At 41.8% G+C, this 11,582-nt stretch overlaps 1 protein-coding gene across 2 annotated transcripts in view; it reads right to left on the bottom strand.

The window, feature by feature from the left end:
• Nucleotides 1–753: 753 nt before the first annotated feature.
• Nucleotides 754–11,582, bottom strand: part of Pus7 (pseudouridine synthase 7) — a 47,650-nt gene continuing 36,821 nt past the window's right edge. For both annotated transcript variants that reach the window (XM_057758785.1, XM_057758786.1), the window contains 6 exons: nucleotides 10,968–11,128; nucleotides 9,680–9,806; nucleotides 8,333–8,434; nucleotides 3,874–4,003; nucleotides 2,716–2,807; nucleotides 754–2,339 (listed from right to left, as the gene is read on the bottom strand). In XM_057758785.1, coding sequence (XP_057614768.1) covers nucleotides 2,203–2,339; nucleotides 2,716–2,807; nucleotides 3,874–4,003; nucleotides 8,333–8,434; nucleotides 9,680–9,806; nucleotides 10,968–11,128 — 749 coding nt within the window. In that variant the 3' untranslated portion in view covers nucleotides 754–2,202. The remainder of the gene's footprint in view (nucleotides 2,340–2,715; nucleotides 2,808–3,873; nucleotides 4,004–8,332; nucleotides 8,435–9,679; nucleotides 9,807–10,967; nucleotides 11,129–11,582) is intronic.

The raw sequence follows: 11,582 nt of genomic DNA, 5'->3' as shown, positions 1-11,582 counted from the left end.
CATGAGCCACCAAGCCCTGCCTCTTTAAAACTCACTTATGCAGCTCTCAAGTGTACACCTGGCCTTACACTCACGGCAATCCTGCCTCAGCCTCCCAGCTGCTGACCACAGGTCACCACACTAAGCTTCACCTTACTTTTGCATTAGGAAACGTTCCAGTTTGTCCTTTTCCTACTGTTAACATCAAGGGAAGTGTTCTGACTTCATGCCAAGGCGATGGCTTATCCAACATCAAATTTCTAGAGCTAAACATATATTCTCAATTATCAAAATAGCTTGAAGAATCTGACTCATATCATTATTTTTTTCGTTAATATTTAAAATGATGCCTATACAGGGAGCCAATGAGATGGTTCAATGGACAGAGGTGCTTGGTACCAAGACCGATGACTGGGTTTGATTCTGAGACTTCATGATGGAAGGAGATAACTGACTCCTGCAATTGTTCTCCGACATCCACATGTATGCTGTGAGACGTGGACACGAACACACAAACAGACATGCACACAGATACAATAAATAAAATGTAATTTAAAAAAGATTATGTGTGCACGTACAATAAAATGTAATTTTGGAAAGACAAAGAGACATATACAAATTGGTGAAATTGGCTGACATGACCAGGAAAATTAACTCTGCACACAGGCCTCAAAGTATTTCCCAGATGAGGACTATAAGCTGAGCTTCTTTGTTTAAATGTTAATTTACATGTAGTACTGCAAACACTTCCAACAGGAGACCAAGTCTTCTCATAAATAACTCAGTTACTGGTTCTGTTTCTCACTCCTTTGCGGTCTTAGCAGCGGCACAGGCCAATATGAAGAAAGGTTCTCAGGGGTGTTTCAGGGTCAGCTCTACGTCACATGCTAGTCACTCTTCCCCAGTCATTTCTCTACACTCCAGAAGGCATACTGGGAGGCGAAGGATGCCGTGAGCCCAGGTCATGCCGTCAGTCACCCCAGTGGATGCTATTGTACCCGATTCTCACATTCCACACCTCATCAAGACACTGCACGTCACCTCACTCACTGAGTGCCTTACTTTCCTTTAGTCTGGGACAAGATGTTTACATGCACTCAGTTTTAGAATATTTATTTGATTTATTTACATAATTAGAAGAAAGGAATTCTCAAAAAATATTTATTACATTTGTTTCTCGAAATAATAGAAAATAAAATTAGTAGAGTCATGTTACACAACTTTGCAAAGGCATATCCATTCCTTCAGAGAAAGGTTTTTTGGTGGCGCCCATGATGGAAATGCTGAAGCAGCTGGTGACAGGTTAGCATCGCTGACGGGAGCCCTTGTAAGTTTTCCATGTTTTCTTTTTGATCACTAATTACTTTTGAGTCCAGTAGAAAGAGTCCTGAAAGTAAAAGGCACCTAGAAGAAAATTATACCTTAACCAATAATATTTTTTTTTCTCTTTTGAGACAGGGTTTCTCTGTAGTTTTGGAGCCTGTCCTGGAACTAGCTCTTGTAGACCAGGCTGGCCTCGAACTCACAGAGATCCGTCTGCCTCTGTCTCCCAAGTGCAGGAATTAAAGGCTTGTGCCACCACTGCCTGGTTAATAAAACTATATCTCTCCATCAAGAAAAAACCTCCCCTAAAATGCACTGATACTATCAACAAGAAAGCCACTCAAGATAAGATGTAGAAACGCTTACCTGAATCTGACACACAGCCACACAATGAAGACCATGTCATATTTATAGACCTATGGGTGTTTTGTTACCATTGGACCAACATGAGTACAGTGTGTTAAGTATGGACTCCAATTTCTAGTTGGGATCTGTTTGCTACCATTGCTCTTGAGATGAACCACTGTGTACTCCAATTAAGGACTTATAAAAATTCCTGGTGTTTGTACTTCAGGTGCACAGCAAAACCTAAAACTGCTACTTTAAACCAAAGTCCCCCTTTTATTGTTATAAAATCACAATGCTGATAGTGTACTAGGATTTAAGTACCTAAAGTATATCCTGACCAATTTATGTCTTCTGAGCTATAATTAGGATCCTCAGGGTTTGTGTGTGTACAAATATTGCAAATTATTTCTTTAAGCTGACAAAAATTTTTTAAAAAATACAAATAATCCTTTACTATAAAAGTTTTAAAAATCAAATATGGGTCAACAATTAAAAGAGAAAAGAACAGGTCATCGAGCAGGCACTTGTCTGTGTCTCTCTCTGAACAGCTACTCATCGGAGCCAGTTTGTATTCAGCTGGGTCTGCTTCTTGATGCTGGTGTCCATTTTTAGCACTTCTCGAATGGCCATGGTGGCGTAAGTAGAAGGAGGAAGAGAGAAATCCATCTTCAGAGCCCGGTATTTGCCCTCTGCCAGGCAAAAAAGAAGTGCATGGTCAAAACTTTTGTGGCGGCAGGCTGACCAGAGATCCCAAGACTCCCCCCAAAGCTACACCCTTTCCTTAAGATTCTTCTCCCCAAGGGTCCTCAGAGAATAATGGAAATGAGAACACAGGAGGGTACGAACGAGTTGGGTGCATGGGGTAACTTTGCTCAGGATAACAGGGCAGGCAGAGCTGGCAAGATGGCTCATCAAGTCAAAGTACCCGTTACTAAATCTGATGACTTGAATTTGATCCCTAGGACCCACATAGTGTTGTCCTCCAATCTATACGTGTGTGCCATGTGCACAGAGACACAGACAGACAGGAAGACAGATAGACAGACACACATCTTGCTGATTTACCAGAAGCAAAAACTGGTGGTGGTTTTCCTTCTAGGTTGTCCACATCCGTGTTGAAAAGTGGAATTTTAGGATCATCATATGCAATGACTTCCCTTCAAAATAATAAAGATGAGCAGAATTTGAGCACTCAAAAACACCACAAAGCTCTCTATCCCCCTTTGTAGAGCCAGAAAAACATACAGGTTGACTAGTAGGTGTCCCCTGGAACAGAACAGGCCAGATTCTATGCACGACTGCTTTTCTATTACTTTATAACAGATGACAAATGCTATCGGGTGATGGAATGACTTGGAAGGTTTCCCTAGCATGGTGGCTTTACTTCGTACAGATGAAGTGGAAGTAACCATGATATTAACATATCCTCCACAGTGAGCACCACTGCCATCACCTTTATTTTTATTTTTTAATTCTCCACCCCACCCCCACCTTATGAGAGGAACTGCTCTCCAGAGTGTGGAAGGTAAAATCTAACTCTGCCAACTCTGTGCCCACTGTCAGGAAAGAAAAGAGAGAGGGAGAAAGAGAGAGAGAGAGAGAGAGAGAGAGAGAGAGAGAGAAAAGAATTTCCTGGCAATGGGCAACTAGTTCAGGATTTCATTTTAAAGTTAGAAAAGCTTCAGCAAATAGTAAAAATATCAAAAGTATCATTCATATATATATATATATATATATATATATATATATATATATATAAAATTCTGATTTCATTTTGTATGTATGAGTATTTTGCCTGAATGTGTATCTGTGCACTATGTGTGAATGCCAGAAGAGGGTGTGGATCCCCTGGAACTGGAGTTGCAGACAGAGCTGCCGTGTTGGTGCTGGGAATTGAACCCCGGTCCTCCAGAGGAGCAGTCAGTGTTCTTAACTGTTTAACCATCTTTCTAACTCCAGGAACAAATGGAAGTTTTACAGAGAAAGGTAAGAAAGATCATTTTCTGTAAGTCAGGCATATCAACAAAATGTAAAAGAAGAAACTTTTACTATATGACTTCAGTCAACACTAATTTCTTGGTCACTTGAAAAACACCAGCTGGTGGCAGTAGTAGCAGCAGTAATCAGGACAGCCAACAGCTACGGAGCACTTACTCTCACAGAGTCACAGACACACAGAGCAAAAACCCGTGGTTCTTTAAAATGATCCAGTTCTGTACTCACCAGCTGACATTCTGAGGCCGAATAATAATCTTTCGATAGGCACCTGATAAAGAGTAATCTCGAATTGTGTGTCTCATGTTGTCAATATCAAGATTGTCTGCAGTAAGCATTTCCCTGTAGGCTTCACTAACTGGTACAAAACACAAACAGTTAACTGGAATGCAGTCTGTCAGCAGGTTAGCTTCAACTACAGTAGAACTGGCATAACATGTGGTAAGTCCAGTCAGACCGTCCTAATAAAGTTAGTTAGCTCTAGTTTGTAACCCATAGGGAATAAAACTTAGCAACCATGCCTAAAAGATACCTCCAGCTTTAGTGTAGTCTCCCTGTGGCTTTATTTCTGTGATCAGCTGTAGGGCTTGTGGCATAAAGTTCCCACACTAACTCCCAAAGGTCACTCTACATGGAGTTTCTAAATACAATTTATACAGTGACTCTAAATGTTCAAAAACATAAGACCCTAGAAACCATCTGGTCTACCCCATGCCATGACTCTCTAGTGTTCTCTTATGTGACATCTGTGGGGACTATTACACAAGCCACAACATGAGAAAGTTCCTCCTACTGCCAACAGGTTCTGTTTTCTTATGGGCTCTACTGACTTCTCTGAATCACGGTAGATTAGCCGGCCTCTACATACATCCATAAGCCCAGGAGCCATAGGTTGTTTCATTTGACTTTGGTTCTTTCAACTGTCTCTCCTCTAACATTTTTGGTTATCTGCCCCAGGTTACAGGACTCAACAGTAACTCCAGACACTTAACTTTGTTGTTGTTGCTGCTTTTCTATTTATTTGAGTGTTCCCCTGTGTAGTTGTAGCTGTCCTGGAACAAGCTCTGTAGGCCAGCCTGGCCTCAAACTTAGAAAATCACCTGCCCTTGCCTCCTGGGTGTTGGGACTAAAGCCATGGGCCACCACACCCAGCTCAGATACATTTAATTCAATTTTTTCCCATTTTATTAATTGTGTGTGAGTGTGTGTGTGTGTGAGAGAGCGAGCCCAAGCACGCTGTGTGTGTGCGCATGCGGAAGACAGGGCACACATATGAAGGTTAGAGGGTGACACTGGTGCTGGTCCTTTCCTTGACTTCACATGTGTTCTAGCGACACAGACTTAGGTGTCATACGGCAAGTGCCTTTACCCATCTTGCTGGCCCTTAACATTTTTCTTTCTTTCTTGGAGACAAGGCCTCACTATGTACCCATGGTTGGCCTCAAAGTCACAGTGATTACCCTGCCCCTACCTCCTGAGTCACCATGCACAGGATTCATGGCCTTTAATTTTTTTATAAGCTACCATCAAGCTAATTTTTCTTTTCATGATTAAACAAATTCAGTTTTATTTATGGAAATGTATGTATGTTTGTGTGTAAATATATGTATGTCTAGGGAGGTCAAACGGTGGCCCTGGAAACCCTTGGGGCTTAAGTTTCAGGCTCATGTGTGCCACCTGGGTGCTGGGAACTGAACTCAGGTTGTCTGGAAGAGTAACAATCTTTCTTGACCACAGGGCCATCTCTCTAGAATGTTGTGTGTAGCTCAGGAGCCCTTTCCTGATTACTAACATTAACTTCATCTTACATTATTACAAATATAAGACGACTTAGGAACACAGTCAACTCATTTCTTTAATCTCACCACACTCCCGAGGACTTATAGTACTAGACGTGCCCATGTTATCAAAGGTCCAAATGCTTAACTCTGCCTAGTGGCCCTCCTATCTCGTCAATGGCACTGTCAAATGTTCTGCTAACGTTCCAGATTCTGAGAGGAATAAGAGAGAGGGGGGAACAGTCTTTGCCTTTTTTTTGTAATGGCTATCAGTTTGACGTGGTGTACCAATCAGTTTTTCTTAATACAAACTAGGGTCACCTGGGAAAAGGGAACCTCAACTAAGGAACTGCTTCTTCAGACTGGCCTATGGCGTCTCTGTGGCACATATTCCCAATTTCTGGTTAATGTAGGAGGGTCTAGCCCAACATGGGCGGTGCTCTCCTTGGACAGGGTGTCCTGGGTTGTCCTAAGGAGGCATCAAGCCAGTAAGCAGCTCTCCTCCAGTTCCTTTATCTCCTCCTGCTTCAGTTCCTGCCCTGACTTTTCTCAGCGATTGACTGTGATTGGGCTGTGTGAGCCAAAGATATCTTTTCCTCCCCAGGTTGCTTCTGATCAGGGCGCTTTATCACAGAAACAAAAACTAGGACACTCGGGCAGCAAACCGGTAAACATTATTTATTCTCACGTTTCAGCTGAGCCTGTCCCACTGATACTGAAGGGGAAACCCAGGGGATCTGCTCTTGATCAGACCAACTAAGGGGTCCACCGCAGCCATGTCAGTGACGGTGGTTCTGGAAGAGACTGGCGAGTGAGTCAATGTGGAAGATTCACTCTTAATGTGGACATGCCCTGAACAGACCAAAAGGCAAAGACCTGGAACACCACTTTTCTCCTGCTCCTGGACTTCATGACCCTAGGTTCTTGTACCGCTAGCCCAGACTGACAGTCAGGACAATGCCTTCTCTGGCTCTGGCAAAGACCTGGAACACCACTTTTCTCCTGCTCCTGGACTTCATGAACCTAGGTTCTTGTACTACTAGCCCCAGACTGACAGTCAGGACAATGCCTTCTCTGGCTCTCTAGCAGACAGACAGCCTGGGACTTCCCAGGAGCTATCATCAAGTGAGCCAGGGCCTCATAAATCCCTTTCTTAGCTCTATGCTATCTGTTCCAGAAGGATCCTGACTAAAACAAGGGTTCGCATGTTTCTTTTTCTTAAAAGCATGAGAACAATTTTTTCAGAGTTTAAAAGAAAAACTCTAAAGAAGGCAAGCTGTAGATCTCAGTAGCTGTCCAGGAGGGAAATGGAGACAAGGAGTACAGTAAGCATGCCATGAGTCAGGCATGGAGGTCAGCCACACGGCAAAAATAAATGAGGTGGGGTGCTCAGAGAAAGCGCAAAGAAATCCAAAGTACCAGAAAAAGTACACTTGTGGTCTGGCCTGCATTAAAAAAAAAGGGGGGGTGGTGGAAGCTACACCTCAGAAAGACAGAACCAACGGACCCTCATGGCAGCTGTGTCATCTTTTGTTCTTCTTCTTCACCTTTGACACGGATCATTTTTTATTGGTGAGAATGTTACATATCTACCATTATAGGAATTTTCCCATTATTTTTAATTAATCAATTTTACATACCCACCACACTTTCCCTTCTCTCCTCTCCTGTTCCCTCCCCCTTCCTTCCCTATCTCTTCCTGCTCCGTCTCCGTTCAGAAGGGGTAAGACCTCTCAGGGGATCTGAGGCAGGACCAATCTCCTTCCCCTTGCATCAAGGCTGAACAAGGCATCCCACCATAGGGAATAGGTTCCAAAGAGCCAATTCATGCCTCAGAGACAGGTCCTGGTCCCACTGCTAGAGACCCCACAGAAGACCAAGCTACACAACTGTCACCCATGCGGCTCCCTAGCTGTTCATCCAGAGCTGTCTCTGTGGGTTTCCCCATCACATCTGGACCCCTTGCTCATATAATCCCTCCTCCTTCTCTTCAACTGGACTCCTTGAGCTTGGTCCAGGGCTTGGCTGTGGATCTGTGCATCTGCTTCCCTCAGTTACTGGATGAAGGCTCTATGATAACAATTAGGGTAGTCACCAATCTGATGAAGGCCAATTTAGGCACCCTTTCCACTATTGCTAGAAGTCTTAGCTGGGGGCATCCTTGTGGATTTCTGGGAGTTTTCCTGGCATGAGTTTTCTCCTTAACCCCATAATGGTCCGCTAACAGCTTTAGCATCTTGAGACCTCTCCTTGGTTGCTGCCAAGAGAAATAGACTATGCTCTTCCCCGCCCACCTTCCTTATTCTCTCTTATACCAGTCCACACTTTCTTCTCAGTGAAGTCCTCCCCTTTACCAACAATGACATCCACAAATGTAACAAAAATAATGACAAAAAGTCTGGAGAATAGTAAGTAATGGCAGAGGATTCTAACTTTCATTTCCTCTTCTCAGATTGGCATCCAACTTATAGGCTGAAGCAATCCTCCAGCCTCAGCACTTGGGATCACAGACCCATGATACTGCAGTGGGGTAGCTTTTAATTTATTCTCCTGAATACATTCCAGGACCATAAAATTATATATATTATACACATATATATGTGTGTGTAATGTGTATATTATGTGTATATACACAGTACATATATAATTAAAGAAATTTATACACACACACTTTTATATAGAGCTTTCTATGTAGCCGTTGGTGGTCTGGAACTAGCTTTGTAGGCCAGGCTAGCCTTGAACTCACAGAGATCTACCAGCCTCTGCTGGTATTAGCCATTGCATGTGCTATAAAGAAAGTTTTAAGACTATAATTCAAATATTGATTTTTCCCTTGCTTTACTCTTGGTTACTGATAACTTAATCACATTAAAATTGTTTTAAATATTTGGCTCAAACATGGAACTTACTTTTATGTTTGGGGTAGATAACATCAAAACCAGGCAGGGGCATCACCACATCATGGATAGAGTAATTATTAACATCATCTTCCTCAATATAGGTGGCTGTGGCTGCAAATCCACAAGCATAGCAGGTTAAGAAAAAGCATTTTCATGAATTCATGATCCTAAAATTATATATATCTTAGTGAGCTGAAAGCACAAGGTGCCCGGGTGCAGAGGCCCAGGAAACTTAGAATCCTTCCTTTTTTAATCAGCTGGAATCTTGAGCAAGGAGCTAAATCTTGTAAAAATCAGAATACTTCCCTGTAGTGCTATAACAGAGCAAAGCAGTCTAACTTTCATTTCCTTTTCTCAGATTGGCATCCAACTTATAGGCTGAAGCAATCCTCCAGCCTCAGCACTTGGGATCACAGACTCATGATACTGCAGTGGGGTAGCTTTTAATTTATTCTCCTGAATACATTTCTTTCCGGGACCATAAAATTATATATATTATACATACATACATACATACATACATACATATATATATGTGTGTGTGTGTAATGTGTATATTATGTGTATATACATAATACATATATAATTAAGAAATTTATACACACATAAACACACACTTTTATATAGAGCTTTCTATGTAGCAACTGGTGTAAGACCAAGACACAGTAAATGTTTGATAGAGGACAGGATATTAGCATTTCCTTTAAAAATTACTTTATTATCTTGTGTGTAAGGATGTCTTGCCTGCATGTATGTTTGTGCATCATGTGTGGTAAGTATCCCCAGTGGCCAGGAGAGGGCATTGTATCCCTGGAAATGCAGTTATAGACAGCTGTGAGCTACCATGTGTGCTGGGAATCAACCTGGCTCCTCTGGAAGAACAGTCTGTGCTCTTTACAGCTGACTCAACGCTCTAGACCCATATTAACATTTATGTTAATGTTTCAGACCATTCTGTTACATACTTAGTAAAGAAACTGCCCGATGACACGATGAGATGCTGTGACACATCCATAAATATATAAATTTATATATTTATATAAATAAATATATTAAATATATAAATATTCATATTTTGAAGACCCAGCTTCATGCTTGTAAAGGGCTTTGGGCCAATCGTAGTCCAAAGGTTATTCTGTCATACTAGCTGGAGGCCCAGACTTAGCTGCTTATTCAAAACACATACGTAGTTTTCCACCAGTGACTAAAAACTATCTGCCTGACCTCATGTGACCCTCCAACTCCCACTTACTACACATTTCTTTCTTAACTAGTAGCCACGATGGATTTCAAAAACACTGCTATAAAGTATCTGAGTCCTAGTCTGTCTGAATAACAAGAGTATACATGGCATACCTCCTTTGAGAACAAGGTCCCCTGGGACAGGTTTCAGCCCGTAGTCTTCTATCCGTTTGCTCACCATGTTATTCCATACATAGCTTTGATAACTATGGATATACATTAAGCGATTATTTCTTGGTATCTGCAGAGAAGGGAGAAATAGGCAAAAAACAAAACAATCCTGAACATTTAAAGTGTTGTTTCCCCAAATATTTTACTCATTTAATGGTAATCCCAACACAAGAAACTCAGACTGGGTCTGACTGTGGGGCTGGAAATGCAGCTCAGTGAGGAATCACTTCAGAGTGTCCTGTGTTATACACACAGATATGAACTGTGCTTACCAATACGGCACCTCGATTGAAAACACGCCAACAGGAAACCACTTAGCTATTTCCTGTTGAACTCCCTTCCTGAGACAGTATAAAGCTCCAATGAAGATGGTTATAATGGGGTCATATCGATGGCTCAGTAGGTAAAGGCACTTGCCTTGAACTAACCACCTGAATTTGATCTCTGGGGACAGACGTGCTATAAAGAGAGAATGAACTCTCGAAGGCTGTCCTGGCCTGTGTGCTCAAGTCCACGAGCATGCTCTGCATAGGCACAGACACAAAGTTCTAAAAGACATGACTGTAGAATGTGCTCTGAAACACCCCCCCCCCACACGCCCTTTTCGGTTTTTCGCAACAGGTTTTTTCGTAGCTTGGAAGTTTGTCTTGGAACTTGCTCTGTAGATCAGGCTGCCCTCAGATTCACACAGATACCTGCCTCTGCCTCCCAAATTCTGGGATTAAAGGAGTCTGCATCCATCGCCTGACTGAGTTCTAAAACTTTCAAATTCCATTCAATTACATTAAATTCAATTAGCAATTATACTTTCCATAGACACTTTTTTGTGCCAATGCTAATAAACACCACCAACATCCCCACCTCTACCAGCTCATCACCTTTCAGGGTCAGAATGAGGTACACTCGAATAAATTTCTTTGAAGACCACTGAAGGATTAAGGATTCTTACTTGATGCCCTTTCAAGTTTTTTAAAGATTATGTTTAAGCCGGGCGGTGGTGGCGCACGCCTTTAATCCCAGCACTCGGAAGGCAGAGGCAGGTGGATCTCTGTGAGTTGGAGGCCAGCCTGGTATACAAGAGCTAATTCCAGGACCGGAACCAAAAAAGCTACAGAGAAACCCTGTCTCGAAAATTACAAAAAAAAAAAAAAAAAAAAAAAAAAAAGATTATGTTTAAAAAGCATTAACCACCTTGAGTCATTCATTGCCTGACTTCACAAATTGCACTCACTATGCCAAATGCAGAGACTATATTCTTCATTCCATATTTTGAAAGTCCTCGAAGCAGCTGCCCTTCCACACACCTTTTGACAGGTAGCTTTTTGAGGGCAGAGGCTGGATCTTTGGTCTTGGCCCATTCTTCTCTGCATTTCACCAAGTACCCCTTTTCAGCTATGGGAGAAGAGAAGCTACTATCAAACTTGTCCAACAGAAGAATGTGCATCACTTCACATGCCTCATACGGAGCATAGAACTGGGGAAAAATGCATGTGTATTGAAGGAGCTCATAGCTGCCCAAAAACAAGACCATGGGCCCAATACATGAACAGCAAGAGCTCATCATCACCTCAGCTAAGGAGGTTTTTCCTTCTCTTTGCCCCTGTACTGCTTGCTTTAAAATTAAAAACAGATTTTTTTTAGCTTGAAAATAAATGTTACCTAAAATGAGTATTCATATTTTGACATTTTATAAAGTATCAGTGAAATCCCTTTTTTACAGTAAAGTTTTAGAGATTATTTTCTGGAAAAATTTTAGTCATTATACTATGCTTTAACAAAATAGCCATACATTTACATTATCTATAAACTCAGAGAATTTGTAGTAACTGAAGAGAAATGAACATAC

Source organism: Chionomys nivalis, chromosome 26, assembly GCF_950005125.1.
Source record: "Chionomys nivalis chromosome 26, mChiNiv1.1, whole genome shotgun sequence".
Classification (NCBI taxonomy): domain Eukaryota; kingdom Metazoa; phylum Chordata; class Mammalia; order Rodentia; family Cricetidae; genus Chionomys; species Chionomys nivalis.
Note: the sequence above shows the minus strand (reverse complement) of the source record. Positions and strands in the feature narration are given on the sequence as shown.